At 28.0% G+C, this 18,857-nt stretch overlaps 1 protein-coding gene across 1 annotated transcript; it reads left to right on the forward strand.

Annotated features, from left to right (window-relative positions):
* The first annotated feature begins 279 nt into the window (after positions 1-279).
* Positions 280-17,800, forward strand: Pdk (pyruvate dehydrogenase kinase). The gene is made up of 7 exons (XM_035876224.2): positions 280-571; positions 14,344-14,551; positions 14,675-14,859; positions 14,947-15,111; positions 15,352-15,530; positions 15,619-15,843; positions 15,953-17,800. Exons 1-7 carry the CDS (start codon positions 469-471, stop codon positions 16,139-16,141), a joined length of 1,254 nt encoding a protein of 417 aa, XP_035732117.1. The 5' UTR covers positions 280-468; the 3' UTR covers positions 16,142-17,800.
* Positions 17,801-18,857: the final 1,057 nt, after the last annotated feature.

Genomic DNA, 18,857 nt, shown 5'->3' on the forward strand with positions numbered 1-18,857 from the left:
GAGAGAAAGAGAGACAAGAAATATATAATTATACATACATACATAATACATATGTATATATATATATATATATATATATATATATATATATATAATATAGTATAATAAAAAAAGAAGTGTGGTGTTCTGTTATACGTATATTACAATTTTTTATCTGCTTATATATTTGCGAAAGAAGGGAAAGAGAAAGAGAGGAAACGAGAGAAAGAGAGAGAGAGAAAGAGAGAGAGAGAGAATTAGAGAGAGAGAGAGAGAGAGAGAGAGAGAGAAAGAGAGTGAGTGAGCGAGTGAGTAAGTGGGGTGGTGGGCGGACGGGTGGTAGGTCGTTGGTGGGAGTTAATAGGCAGAGGAGAGTAAAGAGGCCGTGTGCGCGCGAGGCAACGTCCAAACGCGACGCGCGCGTCACGTTACGAACGTTAAATACGACTTATCCTGGTATAAAGTTAATGTGTTACGAAGCGCGACGAAATGAAGCTAACACGAAGGTGTTTCGGGAATATCACCAAGATGCTAGATTTCTACTCGCAGTTCAACCCTTCGCCACTTTCGATAAAGCAGTTCATCGATTTCGGTGAGTGTTTGCGTTGCGTTAGACGTTATTAGTCTTAGGTACATACTAATACACACACATATATATATATATATATATATATATATACGTATGTACGTGTACATACATATTTACTACCACCTTTTGTACATCTCCTTGAAAGAGGATGTGTACAGGCAGATTGACAGACAGATAGACAGACAAAGATAAAAGAGAGCGAGCGAGCGAGCGAGAGAGAGAGAGAGAGAGAGAGAGAGAGAGAAAGAGAGGTACTTTAAAGATTCATCATTATCTATCTTTGAAATGATTCTATGAACTATGAATTATATTCTATATTTTATGATATTATTTCAATAATGTTTCTTTATTCGGAAAAAAAAAGAAGAAAGAAAAAAGAAAAAAATTAAAAAGAATAAAAAAATTCGTCGATCCAAAATAACGCTTATCTACGTAGATTTTATATATTAAATATTTCTTGTTCACGCGTATACGTTTGAAATTTTGTCAGAGTTCGTCGACATCCATAGATGACCTTTGAAGGCTAACGTTCGACCTTTCTACTATTTTTTTTTTTACATCGTCCTTCCGTCCTCTTTCCCTTCTCCTGGTCATCTTATCCCACCTTACTTCATCCCTACCAACGTCCTATCCCACCCTATACACCTTTTAACTTCTTACTTCAACTCCAAGTCCAACTCCAATCCGACCAAATCCCAATGTCGAATAGTATTATCAGAATATCTACTTTCTCTATTCTATATATATATATGTATATATATATATATATATATATATATATATATATATATATATATATATGAATGGAATAGTTCTAATCTTTTATATAAGTACATAAGTATGTATCTATGGAAAGGCATTTAAAAGTGTATAACGAATACTCGTTAAATCCTCTTAACGTTAAACTGCGAAAAGAAGATCTCGTTCGTATATAACACAATCTATCTTTGTACATATCTATAATTGTAGATTATTTTTAATCTGAAAATAAGTTGGAACAGTTCGTGCGCGTGACAAGATAATACGAAGTATGATGATCAAGTGAAATGAGAAAAAAAAAAAAGAAGAAAAAAAAATGAAAGAAAAAAAAGAAGAAGAAGAAGAAGAAGAAGAAGAAGAGAAAAATGAGAAAAAGAAAAACAAGAGGAAGAAAAAAAATATTGTTGCGTGTACGATTAGTAAAGGAGAGAGAGAGAGAGAGAGAAAAGACAAAAAAAATATTCATTCTTTATAGGAGGCGAAACGTGGAGGCGGAGGGGGGGAAGAGGAGGCAGGAATTGTATCGGAATTTCATATTTAAAATTATAATATATAATACGAATTCGATGTAGTATGTTTATGGTCACATATTTTAAAGTTACAACTACGATTGCGTATAACTTGGCTAGAGAAACCGAAAGTATGAGAGAAAGAGAGAGAGCGAGAGAGCGAGAGAGCGAGAGAGCGAGAGAGAGAGAGAGAGAGACGATAGTCAGATGCAATGACGACAGTGATGTTTATTTCTTTCAATGTAAACAATCTTTCAACCGGTTTCTTTCTTTTCGAGATGGCGCGATAGTAAAACGAGATTTCATTCGTATTCCGTATTAGAATACGTATTGAAACTATTGAACTAAAAATTTCGCGAGCGACTGGTTAATAATATTGTTAAAAATAAAAAAAAAACACAGTTATTAATATGCATGTATTAGTCATCCCTCGAAAATAATCACATTCATATCGAATGAGAATGAATATTGAGAATAATTTATTTCGAAAAGACGATAAGCGTCTTTTAATAATAATAATAATAATAATAATAATAATAATAATTTTTTTTCAATTTTCTAAAGTTTCGCTTATTATCTGCTTCTATATGTAAATTAGTACGATAACGGAGGAATTAACTTTGTCAAACTTTAAGTTGCGTTAAATTAATTGATTAAAGATAAATGAATGAAGGTGATGGATGTATGTACATACATACATATATATATATACACGTATGTAGATCAGGTTAAATAGTAAGTACGAATGTAATTATATATTTAAACTAAACGAGATAAATTAGGAAAATTGATAACATTCGAAGAATAAGAATATTGTTTGTTACGCGTCGTCAGTAATTCACGTAGAAAAGAAAATATTTTTTTTCTATTTTTTTTTTTTAACGTTATGTTTTCAACAGTTTTTTTTTTTTTTTTTTTTTTTTTTTTTTTTTTTTTTTGAAGAACATGAATATGATGTTCGTTTCTCTTCCCCCTGCCCTCTCTTTCTCTTTCTCTTTTTCTCTATGCATGTATATATGTATATTCAAAGATAATTAATTAATTAAAGTTTAATATTATCTAATTCTGCATCAGAGGAAGGTTAAGAGGAAAAAAAATCTTATCATGCTGTAAACTTGCTTATCTCAATTGTGGTTCTTTGTATCACCGAATGTTTATTTTAATTGTTTGTAGAAAAACTTTCTAGAAATATTTAATTCGAACCTTTAAGCGTTATTAATGAAATCGATTGGAAAGAGAAAAAAGAAGAAAAGAAAAGAAAATAAAAGGTTTATAAGAAATTTATCGTATTTCAAAATTATCATAAAATTTCATTCGAGAAATACATTCGAATCTTTTAATTCATAAAATCTTTGTCACTGACCTATTCTCTTTTTAAAATATTACTTCTCGTTTGGAAGATATTCGCCTTGAGGCAAAAATCAACGAACCGTAAAATCGATTTGTCATTTTTACGGGTTTTAATATTTCTTAAATTTTGTCTTTCTTTTTTCTTTTTGTTTTTGCTTTTTTTTTCTTTTTTTTTTTTTTTCTTTTTGGATCTTCTTTTTTCCTCCTATTCTTTCTGATGAGCATTAAAGGAAGATGAACGACGACATATGATTCTGGTTTCCATTATGGTGTTCGCGTCGTGTGAGAAATAACACACACACACACACACACACACATATACGAAATGACCGATATTATATTTCTCTGAAGTTCGTGGTCATGTTTCTTATTTTTCATCTAAAGGAACAATATTTTATAATGATTTGTGCTTAGATCTTGTTCGCATGAATTCTAAGAGAGGTATCAAAAATATTATCATTTGTAACACAATTGAAACGAAAAAGAAAGGAAAAATAAAAAACAAAAATTGATTTCTATGATATCGACGATAAAAAATTTTACTTTTTGATATATTATTATTTTTATTATTATTATCATTATTACTATTATTAATTGATTTTAAATATTTACTTTATTCAAGGAGTGATCTTAAAAGCATCGTCGTTCTTATCGCGGCTGATAAAATAATAAAAGAAAAAAGAAAAAAAACAAGTTGCGACGAAATACACATAAACATTATTACGATCGTTTATTATTTAATTGAACTTAAAGATCTTTTTTTTTTTTATTCAAGAAATGATTAGTAAATTAACTAAACGTTTCTTGCTTCTTACGTGACATTTCGATATAGTTTAATATCGATATTTTCGCTATTATATCGAATAACAAGATAGATTCGTGATTACGTGACTGGCACTCAGGACTTTAATATTTAATGATCTTGACATTCGACTGACTTGAATGATAAAAAAACCTCGACCCATTTTCATTAATGATCATACGGACTCTTTGTGACTCATCGAGCAATTTCGTTTAAATGTCCGTAGCTTGTTTTTTCTTCTTTATTTCTTTTCTTAATTTTTTATTTGTTTTTGTTACGGTTTCTCTCTCTCTCTCTCTCTCTCTCTCTCTCTCTCTCTCTCTTTCTTTTTTTTCTTTTTTTTTTTTTTTTTGCAATTTTTATTAGAATTCAATATCTCGATCGATTGTGTATTCTCTCTTAAAGAGTAAACGCGAATCTTTCATCATGATATTGTAGTTTTTAAAATAAAACTGAGAAACGTTACCTTCGTCGTCTGTTCTAAAGAGAAATTTATTTATTGTGTAAACATTTTACCGTTTACGCAAAGCCCGACCAACCGCGATCGATCGTCTATTAAACGAACACAAACACATAAATCGTCGTTTGTCAATGTTCATCCTGTTTCACCTTTGACCTTGTTGCGTATATCGAGCTATCAACATTTTATATTATCGATAATTTTATAAATGCGATGATTGACAACAGTTACGTATATAAAAGCTTATTAATTTAGAAAATAAGCGAAAAGAAAAAAAAAACAAAAAAGAAAATAAAGAAAAGGACCAAAAAAAAAACAAAAGAAGAAAAAGGAAAGAAAGAAAAAAGAAAAGAAAATCGGAATGGATTAGAAAGAAAAAAGAAAAAAAATTAATCCTTTTCACAAATTCACAATATTCTCACTTAAAAATATTACGTAACGCTGAAGTCTTCGATTATGTTATCGAAGATCGTATTATAGATATATATAGATATATATATATATATATATATACGATCGAGAATACTTGTTCCATATATATATATATATATATATATATATATATATTCGTCATTTAATTTTCTTTAGATTTAAAAAGATAAAAATAAAAATTAAAGAAATAAAAAAGGAAAGGAAGGGAAAAGGAATAGGAAAGAACAATTTTTGAAACGTTATTATGGAAAAGATTTTAGTCTCAAGATTGAAAGGTCGATGTTATTTTTGAAAATTTGAAGAGAGAAAAAAAAAGGAAGAAGATATAATCGATTCTTCAAATCTGATAAAAAGTTTCACGTTTTAAGATACGATGAAAGGGAGAAATTCAATCGTGAAAAGGAAATATACGAAGAGAGAAGACCTTGAAATAGATTTTAGATTTAAGAACAGGAATGTGTTCGCTGTTCATTTAGCAGTGGGTCAGGGTCAATCAATCGGTGTTTTTGTGTTCAAGCATCACCCCTTTTTTCCCCTCAGTGTCTTCTAACGTTTTCATTGGCATTACGTTGATGTCTCACTCTCTCTCACTCTCACTCTCATTCTCACTCTTTCTCTTTCTCTCTCTCTCTCTCTATCTCTCTCTCTCTCTCTCTCTCTCTCTCTCTCTCTCTCTCTCTCTCTCTTGCAAATATAGAAGCGAAAGATCACGCGTAATCATCCCGCGTCTTTATATTTTGGATGTTTGCCATGATACTAACATTCCTACTCTCCGTATACTTCGGAATTCGATACGTAATTTATTCGTTTAATTACAACAACAACAACAACAAAAAATTCGAATTATTTATCATTACATTGTATTATCATTACATAATATGTATTATCATATGTTTAATATGTATAATATGTATTATCATTACATAATACTCTTGTTGCGCCAATATTTTTGTCGTATATATGTAAAAGTTCATATAATTACAGTTAATAATACATTTGCATATTTTGTAATCACGTATATCTATATTCTTATAGGCCAAAACTTTGGTTCTTTTTTTCTTTCTCTCTCTCTCTCTCTCTCTCTCTCTCTCTTTTTTTTATTCTTCTTTTTCTTTTTTATTTGTATTATTCTCTCCTTCTCTCTTTCTCTCTCTTTCTCTTTCTCTCTCTCTCTCTCTCTCTCTCTCTCTCTCTCTCTCTCTCTCTCTCTCTCTCTCTCTCTCCTTTATGGAAAGTTACTTCGGAGTTGCAAGATGTTTTCTTTTGTGACCTTACTCTTTTCGAGGAAAAAAAGTAAAAAAGAAAAAAAAAAAGAAGAAAAAAAAAAAGAAAAAAAAGCAAGAAAGAGAAGAAGATAATAAAAACGAACGACGTCATTCGCGCCAAAAATCGTAAACATCAGAATTTATATTTTTGTACTTAACTCTTTGTTTATGTGATGTTAACGAATAATAAAAATATTCTATTACTTTATTACTATATTAACAAAGTTAATTTAATCGATATAGTAATTGTATTTAAGACAGAGTTAATACGCATATATGATTAATGTAATAATCGTATTAAAACGATTACAATAGATAATCGTATTTTATTATTGATTCAGTTAATTATTTCCATTCCTCGAAATACATCCCGAAATACATGCGTACATACATATATATATATATATATGTGTGTGTGTGTGTGTGTGTGTGTATTTTTATTTTTGTATTTACGGAACAAAAATTAATTGGTTATTTTCTCGATCATTTTTCATTTTAATAAACCTTTACGAAAATAATTCGAGTTCTTTCCAACGCAAGTCACTTTACTTTACCATGAAGCGACCTAGCGAAAGGACGTAGCTATTCCTGGTCACCCTCCTAGAGCGGATGTACCTACCTATGTACATATACATACATACGTGCATATATATACATATATATATATATATATGTATATGCACACATATACCTATGTATGTATATATGTACGTCCACTTTGCGCTTTAATTAAAGTGCAAATGAAATCGTCCTAGGATTTAATTTCTTTTGTTGTCCTAACTAATTGCTCGGAAAATATTCTTTTGTATTTTTTGTAATTGTTACTTTCGAATTTCAAATTTCGATCAATTTCTCTACATCAAAAAAAAAAAAAAAAAAAAGAAAAAAAAAAAAAAAAAAAAAGAGAAAAAAGAAAATAACTTTTATTCTCTCGGTTAATCCGTTTCGTTTTCTTATTCAATATACGTCTTACGTACAAGATCCATACGTGGACACGTGTACATAGAAATGTGCATACATGATTTCACGCACGTCGTACGTGTCACGCTGTGAAAAAGATATTACCATTTCGTAAAAGTTTCCATCGATAAACAGTCACACACTCTAAACGATTTATTATCTAAAAAAGAAACAAAAAAAAAATAAAAAAGCAAAAAAAAAAGGGAAAGGAAAAGGAAAAAGAAAAAGCGAAAGAAACGTTACAAAAAATTATTCATCGTCATAGAACAATCCACTTTCTTTTACCGTGTTCTTCCTCTATTCTATTTTTATGTAGCTGTCATAATGTTCTTTTTTTGTGCTAATTTTCTACCTTTTGACGTCTACTTACTAAATCCGGTTTACGAACTCGATAAAGAATCTCATCTCTTCGGACTTATCTACTTTTATTTCAATGACATCTCTTATTTAACGTAACGTTTTTATCATCGATTATTATTAATTTTCTTCTTAGATTTTATTCGAGTTCGTTTTGTTTATTCATTTATTTTATTTTATTTTTTTTTTTTATATGATATCAAAATAATATTTTTGATATATAATTTAATATATTATTTTATAATATAAATAATTTTTTATTTTTTTTTTTTTTTATTGAAATAATCTCTCTCTCTCTCTCTCTCTCTCTTTCTCTCTCTCTCAAAATGTTATTAGATATTTGATGATAATTATTTCGTTTGAAAAATTCGACGTAACTCTATTCAACGTGTTCCATAAAAAGAAATCGTAATCAATAAAGAAAGTATAATTCGAGACTTTTCAATCTCTTGTATTTCGTTAAATTTTGTTAAAGATAATTTTGCTCTTATCGATTATTCGAGAAGTTCGAGAAGTTCGAAGACGTTCGGATCTCTCTGTGATTCTAATGATTAATGCTTGAAATCATCGCAAAGTCGGCAAGGTCGTTCGACTTGCGCAACATGAAAGGAATAGTTAGATGATATTCATTAATGCTAAGATGATATTGAGATAATTATAACTAATAATTACTGTCGATGATATAATTTATAAAAATGATGAAGAAAAATAAAATACAGGAAAAGTGTACAGGATGAGTCGAAAGTTCTTCTTCTAAGTCTTCTAGTTTAACGATTTGAAATGTACAAATAAAAAAAAAAAAACAAAAAAGAAAAAACGGGAAGTTTTTATTTAACAAAATAGAAATTTATTAATACATTAATGTCCAAGGATACTATTAAATTCTATTGTATCTTTATTAAATTGCTGCGTTAATCTTTTTTTTTTTTCTATTCTTCTTTTTTTATTTCTTTTTTATTTTCTCTTTCTTGCGTAAGATAATAAGAAAAGTTATTTTGTCAAATTTACGATCCTTTTACACACCATTATACGACTTTTTATACTTTATTTATGGAACTGCGTTAGATCGTTCAAAGTTTTAAGGAAGCTCTTTTTCTATATTTATTTCTTTTTTTTTTTTTTTTTTTCTTTTTTTTTATATACTTTTTTTCGAATCTTAAATATGGAAGTGGTGCGAAAAGAAACAAAATAATTCAATTATCGTCACAATTAAAGTCGCCTTCATGCTTTTTTCGTATTTTCATTGCGTAAAAATATTACGCGTTTTTTTTTGTTCAAAGCTTTTTATGAACGAGAAAACATTCGCTCTGTTTATTGTCGTATATTTTAATTATTAATTGTTTAGTTTTTTTTTTTTTCTTATTCTCCATTTTCTTTTCCTTTTTTTCTTTTCTTCTTCTCTTTTTTCTTTTCCCATTCTTTTCCATTTGTCATTAAATTCATTTTATCGACTCCATCGAATTCCATTATTTCCTTTCGATATTAGATATCATTCGATATTTAAATGGACATGCTAAAGATATCTCTTCGTTAATTATTCAATAAAAGAATTTTCCCCGAATAATATTTAAAACGAGAGTTCTCGTAGATTGAGAGTTTAACTTGTATGTTCAAAATCGATGTCCTTTATAATCCAACTATTCGTGCCAGGTTCCAATCGATATAATGCATTTGGCACATTAATTATTCTCGCGCATACATATTCGATAAACGATTTCTAAACCAGCGATTACTTTTGATAGGTTTTTTTTTCTTTTTTTTTTTTTTTTTTTTTATAAATACTAATTCATTTTTCGATCGAGCGATAAATTGAAAATTAACTGCTTGATTAGATCAATTTTCCCCTTCTTCCTTTTCTTTTTTTATCTTTTTCTTCTATTTCTTTCTTGTGGATTATAAAAACAACAGAGTTTATTCGTTAGATCGGTGGAAAAATAATTGGCGGTTTTTTACGTATCGCGTAAAATGATAAAAATCGCAATTATTTTTTTCATCCATCTAATATTTACGATAAAGAATAGATACATCGTTCTGTCTTTAATTCTTTCAAAGGATTGAAGCACCTCTTCGAATGAAGAGACCTTAACGAGCTAGTTACTTTAGAGACCGAGTGTTTCCGTATCTTGATGAAGAAAGAATGAATTAAAATTAATCATTTATAATTTCCTATTTCTTTTTTTCGTTCTTTATTCTTTTTCTTTTTTTTCTTTCTTCTTTGTTTTTCTTTTTTCTTTTCATTTTTTTTTTTTTTTTTTTTTATTCAGTGAAATAATACATAGTGAATATGTGATCTCGTTTGAATCACTAACGAAATGAATTCTTTAAATAATTTCAATTGATATTTGATAATTAATATGTACGAGATTGTAAAGCGTTTGAATTTATTAACGTATAAAATGGCATTGGTTTAATATAATACATATTGGTTTATCGATCTGTCGTATTTTTTTTCTTTTTCTTTTTTTCTTTTTTTCTGATACGCACTACAAATGCATATGAAATAATATGTAATACTTTTCTTATAACAGTTTATCGTTTTATTTATATACAATTATTTTATTGATTTATACGAATTTTATCATTTCACTATGATTGATCAAAATATATAATCGATAGCGTTTATATTGAAATTTTTTATTATAGAAAAATTTTGTATGTAGAAAAATAGATCGAAAAATGACAAATATAAATTATTTATTATGATTATTGTAAACGAATATACAGTACCGAACATTAGTATCGTATTTTGGCTACTTCGTAATATAATTGGCAACGTACGAACAAATGTTTAGTATAAAAGTGACTATTCTCGGTTTGGCGAGATAAATTTGGACGTGTACGAAAAGGCATGAGCAAAGTCCGAAAGATTGGAAGTTTCGTCGACTATAATTTTCTTGTTTACAAAGCAAACGTGTCGCGTCACGCGATGCCTTCGCAACATGTAGTTATTATCTCATAAACGCATAAGATATATATAAAAAAAAAAAAAAAGAAAAAGAAAAAAATCAGAACTTCTTTGCTTAATCATTTACTTTCATCAGTTGTATAATCGAATCTGATTCATTAACGAAAAAAAAAAAAATATATATATATATATGTATTTATATATGTATATTCGACATACAATCAGATATAAACCGGATATAAAATTTTATCAAATCGTATAGATTTCAATCGTATTTTATCGATCAATCTAAATCCAGAATCACTAAAAATATGAATGTATATGTGTGGATTAAATGTGAATGAATTTTTAATAGACTAGAAAATACGTCTGTAATTTGAGAGCAATGAAAACGGTAGAAAATTAGTTTTAGTTCAATGAGATTGTCGTCAAAGTGAATGCGAAATTGAAACGTCCCTCTCTATGTCTTTCATGTGTCATTCAGCTATTTGCAATCAAGTATAATCCTCCTATCATTTATTACACACACACATATATATATATATATATATATATATATATAAATTATATATATATATATATATATAAATTATATATATATATATATATATATATATATATATATATAAAGGATCGTCATTGTGCATATAAGTTACCTTTGAAATGATATTCAAGAATATAATTTAAAAATTATTCCATAGTGGAATAACAGGAAGTTCCAATACCCAAGTCTTAATACGTTTTATTTGATAAGATTTTTTCCAATGGAATAAATGAACAAGTACAACTAAACATATGTTATCATCAATTAAAATATATTACTTTGTATTATACACACATACACATATACACATACATATATATATATATATATATATATACAAAATATTTTGAAGGTATTATCGAGATACTTAAAAAAACTTTAACTTCGTTGCGGACGTGACGAATGTCTCGCGTTCGTTTTCTGCCTCTGTCTATTGAAACGATGTTTTATATTGAATTTAATTTTCTCTCTCTCTCTCTCTCTCTCTCTCTCTTTTTCTCTTTCTGTTTCTCTACGCGTACATATACACAGAGATACACGTGTACATAGTTGTGCTTATCCTTTAAAGTTCAAAGCTGTGAACGAGTAGATAAGGTCAGATTGTAATTTCACGCCAATTTCTCGTCGACTCATTCAATTACATTTGACAATGAATAAGACTCCACCTCTCGATATTTTCTCGAAGATATTTTTCGAACGTTCAAGCTTCTTTTATATATATATATATATATATATATATATATATATATATATATATATATACATATAACGAATTGTTCGCGAACAATTAATAAAATTCGTTGGAAAAAATAGAGATTTACGAAAAAAAAACAAAAGAAAGAAACGGAAAAAAAAAATAAAATAAAAAGGGGAAGAAAGGAAAAAAGAAGCGCTACGATTTAAACACTTGTTACGATACTTGAAAATATTTTATAACGTGGAAATTGCAATTTTCACGATAAAATAATCGTGTTATATGAATTACTACAACATCATAGCCGATGTATGAACATAACACGTGGATAATTTAATCCAATTAAACGGTGATGGCTAGCTGAGTATTGTTGGACGTACCATACATAAGTGCGCCACCACATTGTATGACGTACATACATAATAGAGGTGGATGTGGTTCGATATGGTTCTTGCTTAAAATAGTTTAGATTGTTATAGAGAATAATACTGAATCTCATTGAAATATTGTCAATGTTCAATTGACAAAAATATTCTATATATTATTTATATGCTTCGCGAAGAATATTTTCTTTTTCTGTTTTCCTTCTCTCTGTTTTTTTCCTCTTTTTTTTTTTTTTTTTTTTTTTTTTCTTTTTTAATTTATTCTACAACAACAAAATACGAGCTCGAAAGAACATTTTCAAGAATTATTTTCCTCGTTATTGTTATTTCTAAACGTTATTTCTAAACGTAACTTATCTATTATTCGTTTCTCACGCTTCAAATTGCAAATACGCTTCCTACGATACGATGTGATATATAAATGTTTGTTGAATGAGCTGTTGCAAAGAGACTTTCATCAACTAGGTCATTTCAAGTTGCTACCAAAGAAGCTTCTTTACTGTATATATGTCTATGTATTACTCGTATATAATACGTAATGTTCATACAATAAATCGATCCTACTTGACGTGATTTTTTATTTCTTTATGGATTTTTATTTTAAGCTACAACAAATGAGACTCATACGAATTAAATAAATATTATATATATATATATATATATATATATATATATATATGAGTTTTCCAATAAATATATATGTGTACGATACATTTGAAGTATATATATATAACAAATATAAATACGTAGTTGGATATAACATATAATATTTTTTATATCGTTTAATAATAAAAAAAAATATATATATATATTACGAAATCATTTGATAAAGTATCCATCAAAATGATAAATCTAACAGTTGTCTCATGATATATCTTGTTTTGTACGATATCGAAATATATTGACATTTTCGATCGACCCAAAATCCTCATGTATGTGTTTCTGCGTGCAAGTTATAATTGCTATAGATAACGATGTCTGGTATTCATGATAGAGTTCTTATCTATTGTATATAGAATCCTGTCAAGATATATATATATATATATAAATATATATATATGTACATATATGTACACTAACTAAAGCTCATACTATCACTGCGTATTATACATTATTTGTTATGAACTCGAAAAAAGGATTGGATTATAAATTTTGTTTAAATAGATTTATATATGACTCATGATATGAATTTATAGTATATTATTTTAAGGGATTACATAAGTTCTCAATACGGAAAAATTGTACGCTGGGATTTTTTTTTTTTTTTTTTTTTTTTTTTAGTAAAAGAATAAAATAAATTAAAAAATTAATAATTTCACGTTGTCATTACTTGATGTTTTATTTGCTGTATAAAAATATTTTTTCCCCTCCAATCTATTCACATATGGACTTTATAATCTATGCCCTGTCTTTGCACCTGGTCTAAAAATTCGGACTTCATGAGAAGCATCATCCTAATTTCTTATAAAAACAGGATATTATTAAAACTCCAATATCGTGTTGTAAAATAAATTTTTATGAAATTTATGAAAATTAAGAAGATTGGAACATTTCGAAGGAAAGTATCAATACGTACATTTTTTAAAGATATTGAAAATGAAAAAGAAATATTATATATATTATATATTAAAGAGAAAAAAGAAATGAGTCGAAGCAATTTTTATGGAATTTTAATGGAATTTTAATAGAATTTTAATGGAATTTTAATAATTTTGTGTTTCCACCCGAAAAAATAGGATGCTGCTTGGATTTTCGTTTAGAGGTTGCAAAAAAAGTTTCTTACCGCTAATTAGACATCAATTAAAAACTCGATGGAATTATTAATTTTTTCATTTACTTTTATTCTCCTCTTTCCGCGATCGTTCCATGAAAGAAATTTCCAAAACAAGTGGATTCATTGGCGCAATGAATTTGTGTAACCGCTTAACGCTAATGCTATTTTTACGATCTAATCGTTTATGATAATTACCATATTTTTATTTTTAGATAAAACATAAATTGTCGCTTTTAAGTAGCAGTCGTTATAATATACGATAACACCAAAAGCATATTTGTTCTTATTCTCTTGCGAGAGATCGCATTCTCAACAAAAGATCCGTGTTTACTTGTTTATCACGTGAACAAATAAAAGATAAATATTGAAATTTATCGTTCTTTGCGCATTTGATACCTAATAATCCGATTGTAAAAAAGAATAAAAAAAGAAAAAAAAAAAAACAAAAAGAAAAAAAATAAAAGAAAAAAAATCCATCGCAATTAAAAGATTTTCTAGAATGTGAATGAATGCGAAGGAAGGGAAAATTTATTCAACTTTTCTCTTTATCCTTCTATTCTTATTTTTTTTTTTTTTTTCAGGACTAAGCGCATGCGAAAGGAAGTCTTTTATATTCTTAAGGAAGGAGCTACCGGTACGACTCGCTAATATCATGAAAGAGATCCATCTGTTACCCGATAATTTATTGAAAACTCCTAGTGTCGTAATAGTAAATAATTTATACGTCACTTCGTTTGAGGAAATTATACACTTTGAAAAGTCTGAGGTTAACGATACCACTTTGGATAAGTGAGTAGATTCGTTGTGATTTCATTTAAAAATATTAATATTCATTGATCATTTCTATTATCAATTTATTCTTTTTTTCTTTCTTTTTTTTTTCTCTCTCTCTCTCTCTCTATCTGTTCATAGATTTTGTCAAGCTTTGATCAAAATCCGAAACAGGCATAGCGACGTTGTCCAAACGATGTCCCAGGGTGTTCTTGAGCTGAAGGATTCTTACGACGTTGATATTCAAACGGAGAACAGCATCCAGTATTTCCTCGATAGATTTTTCATGTCACGAATTTCTATTCGTATGCTCATCAATCAGCACAGTACGTTTATTGAACTTATTCTATTTTGATATAATTTCGTTGATCATGCAAATAAATGTATTAATATAACTTAATATTTCATTTCAGCGCTTCTATTTGGTGGGTTGTTGAACGGTCACAGCAGACACATAGGATGCATAGATCCGTCGTGCGATGTTATCAGTGTTATCAAAGATGCCTACGAGAATGCACAGTTTCTATGCGATCAATATTATCTGTCTAGTCCGGCATTAAACGTGAAGCAACATAATGGCAAGTTTGAAAAATGTTGATTGTTTCTAGAGTAACGCTAGTAAGTAAATCGAGATAATTTGTATCATTTTCTTTAATAGGTATTATAGAGTATTTTCTCGAGATAATAATGCGATAACATATAGAAAATGATATGCCGATTACGAAATAGAACTTTCTAACATATAAAAATTAAAGAGATATGAATTATCTTAATCGTAATTTTACGATAAATTTATTCTTTTATCATTTTCTTTTTAGAACTTGAACGAGGTAACGAAATACGAATCGTTTACGTACCAAGTCATTTGTATCACATGCTCTTTGAAATATTCAAGAATAGTATGAGAGCAATAATGGAATATCACGGATCGGAATCAGACGATTATCCGCCGATCGATGTGACTGTTGTACGTGGAAAAGAGGATATATGCGTGAAGGTGATTAGAGTTAGGAGAGATAGTTGATTACTATGAAAAAGAATGGAGATTCGGAGGAATCGGTTAGTTCACTGTCGAATTTTATTAGATATCTGACCGTGGCGGTGGCATACCTCGTTCGCATATGGATCATCTTTTTAAGTACATGTATAGTACCGCGCCTCAGCCAAGCAAGTCAGATGCACATACTGTCCCTCTCGCTGGTTATGGTTATGGTCTTCCTCTATCTCGTTTATACGCTAGGTATTTTCATGGTGACATCGTTTTGCTCAGCTGCGAAGGTTACGGCACCGATGCGATCATTTATCTGAAGGTAAGCGCATTTCTTATTCGAGAAGAATGAGAATATAATGTTTATTTACGTAGATAGATATGTACTTAATGAAGGAGCTTATTGATTTAGTATTCTCTATATTTCACAGGCTCTTTCGAACGAGGCAAACGAATTGTTACCTATATTCAATAAGACTTCTTCGAAGTTTTATCGTACTCCAGTTCCTACGGCTGATTGGAGCAGCCAATGCGGTGGCGGTATGGCCACTAGACAACTTAGAATGAGTTATACTCAAGGACATAGATTACCTCACGATATGGAGGCCGGTCGTTGCTAACGAAATTTTATTTCATTTAAAAGAAAAAAAAAAAAAAAAAGAAAAGAAAAGAGTTGATAAAACGCCTGACGTTTTATTCAAATTAATTTTCGTACTATGACGCGTAGTCCACCCACCACCCTGATTTTTTTTTTTTTTTTTTTTTTTTTTCCCCGTTCAGTTAGATACCTCGAAATGAGCTTCGACGAGAAAAATGTCAATAGTTGCGATATAGATATTAGCGATCTGAGATGAAAAATCTTTGATTATTAGTTCTGCATTGGACGTTATCTTGATAGTACCTTAGTCCCTGTCAGAAATGGAGTCACGGTATAAATTAAAGAAGAAAAGAAGAAGAAGAAGAAGAAGAAAAAAAAAGGTTTTTCTATTTTTACGTCTCACATTAAGCATCGCTATCACGAGATGTTACATATCAAGTCAAAGTGACAGATCTGCCAATTGATTGTTATAATTCGACCTGTTCATTCTTATTTCTGAGAGTATCCAACTGATTTTTATTTATTTCTTCCTTTTTTTTTTTTTTTTTTTTTTTTTTTTAACAATTTCAAATAATCATTGTCATCGATGGATCGCATAGTGAGCAAAACGTAAGAATTATTGATATACTTAATTAAATATAATTTTTGCTTACTCGATCATTTATCTTTTTTCCTCTTACTTTATTAACAATGACGTATTGAGCATTTTTATAACTTAAAATGCATTTTTTGTTTTTCTCTTTTATCGCAACAAAAAAAAAAAAATAATAAAAATAAAAAAAAAGGGATAAATTTAAACGGCATTGATGAATATTAGGAACCATTATTACTTTTGTGGATTCTACAATGATAACCACAAAACGCTGACTGTGATGTAGTAGGCAATTTTAATTTTTAACTGTTAGACAGCTAAAACTTGTTAATCGTTAATACCATATTAGTACTATGATACTAATATCGGATGTAATAATATTAAAATTATAATTTTACGTGTAGCCTGTATGTCGTGTATATACTTCGAATGAAGTCGAAGAGAGTCGCATTAAGTCTCCCACACAGAAAGTATTTTCTATCATAGTAATAATTCATCTAATAATAAATGATGAAAAAGTTGAATATTTTCAATGATACCTCAATTTTTAATAATGACATTTTATAAGAAGGAAGCTCATCAAGATATTGCAGAAACTGTCGTTTTTATAAAATGCGATAAACTTCGTTCTTGTAAGATTCCGAAAGTAAATACAGGACTGTAGTTTTTTTTTTTTTTTTAACTATTACTTGGCATAAAGAAGAAAAAACACAAGCATAATATTCCAGAGATCCATCATTTATTTGTTAAATATCATATCATATATCGTTCTTTATTTTCTTTTTCTTTTGTTTTTTTTTTCGGAAGTGGAGTACCGTACGTGGTAATACCAAAAGAACTTTTACTAGTAAATGTGTAAGTTTTTTTTTTTTTTTTTTTTTTTATTATTCTATTTCTTTGTTCTTTCTTTTTTTTTTTTTTTTTTTTTAAATTGTAATTTTTACCTTTACTTTTATTTTAAAGTCTATATAACCGCGACGTACTCGCGGGAAAAAAGAGAAAAAATAGAAATTTCTATCTAATTTATATCGTACGAAATTAAACGAGAATGTGTACGTTTGTTATTTTCAAAATGGTTTCCTGTTTTTATTCTCGTTCTTTATATATATATATATATATATATATATATATATATATATATATATATAAGGAATATAAAAAAAAATATATATATATATTTTTTTTTTTTTTTTTTTTCTTTTTTAATATATATAATTTGAGAGACAAGCTCACAAAAATACCGTGTTTTGTATATGTATATATATATGATAGATTATAATTATTGTAATAATGAATTATAAAATTGTCATAGATTATAGTACTTATTACGACAAACCATATAGAGAGATCTTCATGCGTATAGCATGATATTGTAAAACATTGTTAATAAAGAAATTACAATAGATTCTTTTTTTTTCCTTTCTTTTGGTTTCATAATTTTTATATATGGGATTAATATATACTTCAACATGGATTTGGCTTCTTATCGTTGGTAAGTAATTAAAACTTTCAATGAATTTATACGTCGCTGTATTTTTATTATGTGTTTCTTGGCCATGCATAACAAGATTGAAAATAATAAATTTCCTCTATATATACTCGTACATCTTTTTCTCATTTTGAATAATAAAAATTACATTTTAGTGATATAACAATATTTGATTTTATAAAATAATTGTTTCCTATATACATACCTGTCTTGATTTATGCGTACAGGTGTTTCGGCAATTGATTTCTTTGTTTCTTTTTTTTTTTTCTTTTTTTTTTTACATAATTTTTTTTACGATATGACGTAATTATCCTTTGCTTTCTATTATTTGCAATTATATATATATATATATATATATATATATATATATATATATAAAAGTGCCACTACACACATCAAGATTTCTTTTAAAAAAATTGTTTGCCTTATCTTTCGATATATTGTTATTATGTTTTAATAAAAAATGATAAAAAGAAAAAAAAAATAAAGAAAAACAAAATAAAAGAACAAATTATTCCAACGGCAAGAAATTTCAGTTAATAAATATAAAAGAAAAAGTCAAGTTCAGACGATAAAGAAAAAAGAAAAAAAAAGAAAAAAAAAAGAAAAAAGAATATAAGAAATTAAAAATATTTCATAGACGCAATTAAACAAAAC

The sequence above is a fragment of the Vespa mandarinia genome, chromosome 1, assembly GCF_050613455.1.
Source record: "Vespa mandarinia isolate Hongniang chromosome 1, ASM5061345v1, whole genome shotgun sequence".
NCBI lineage: Eukaryota > Metazoa > Arthropoda > Insecta > Hymenoptera > Vespidae > Vespa > Vespa mandarinia.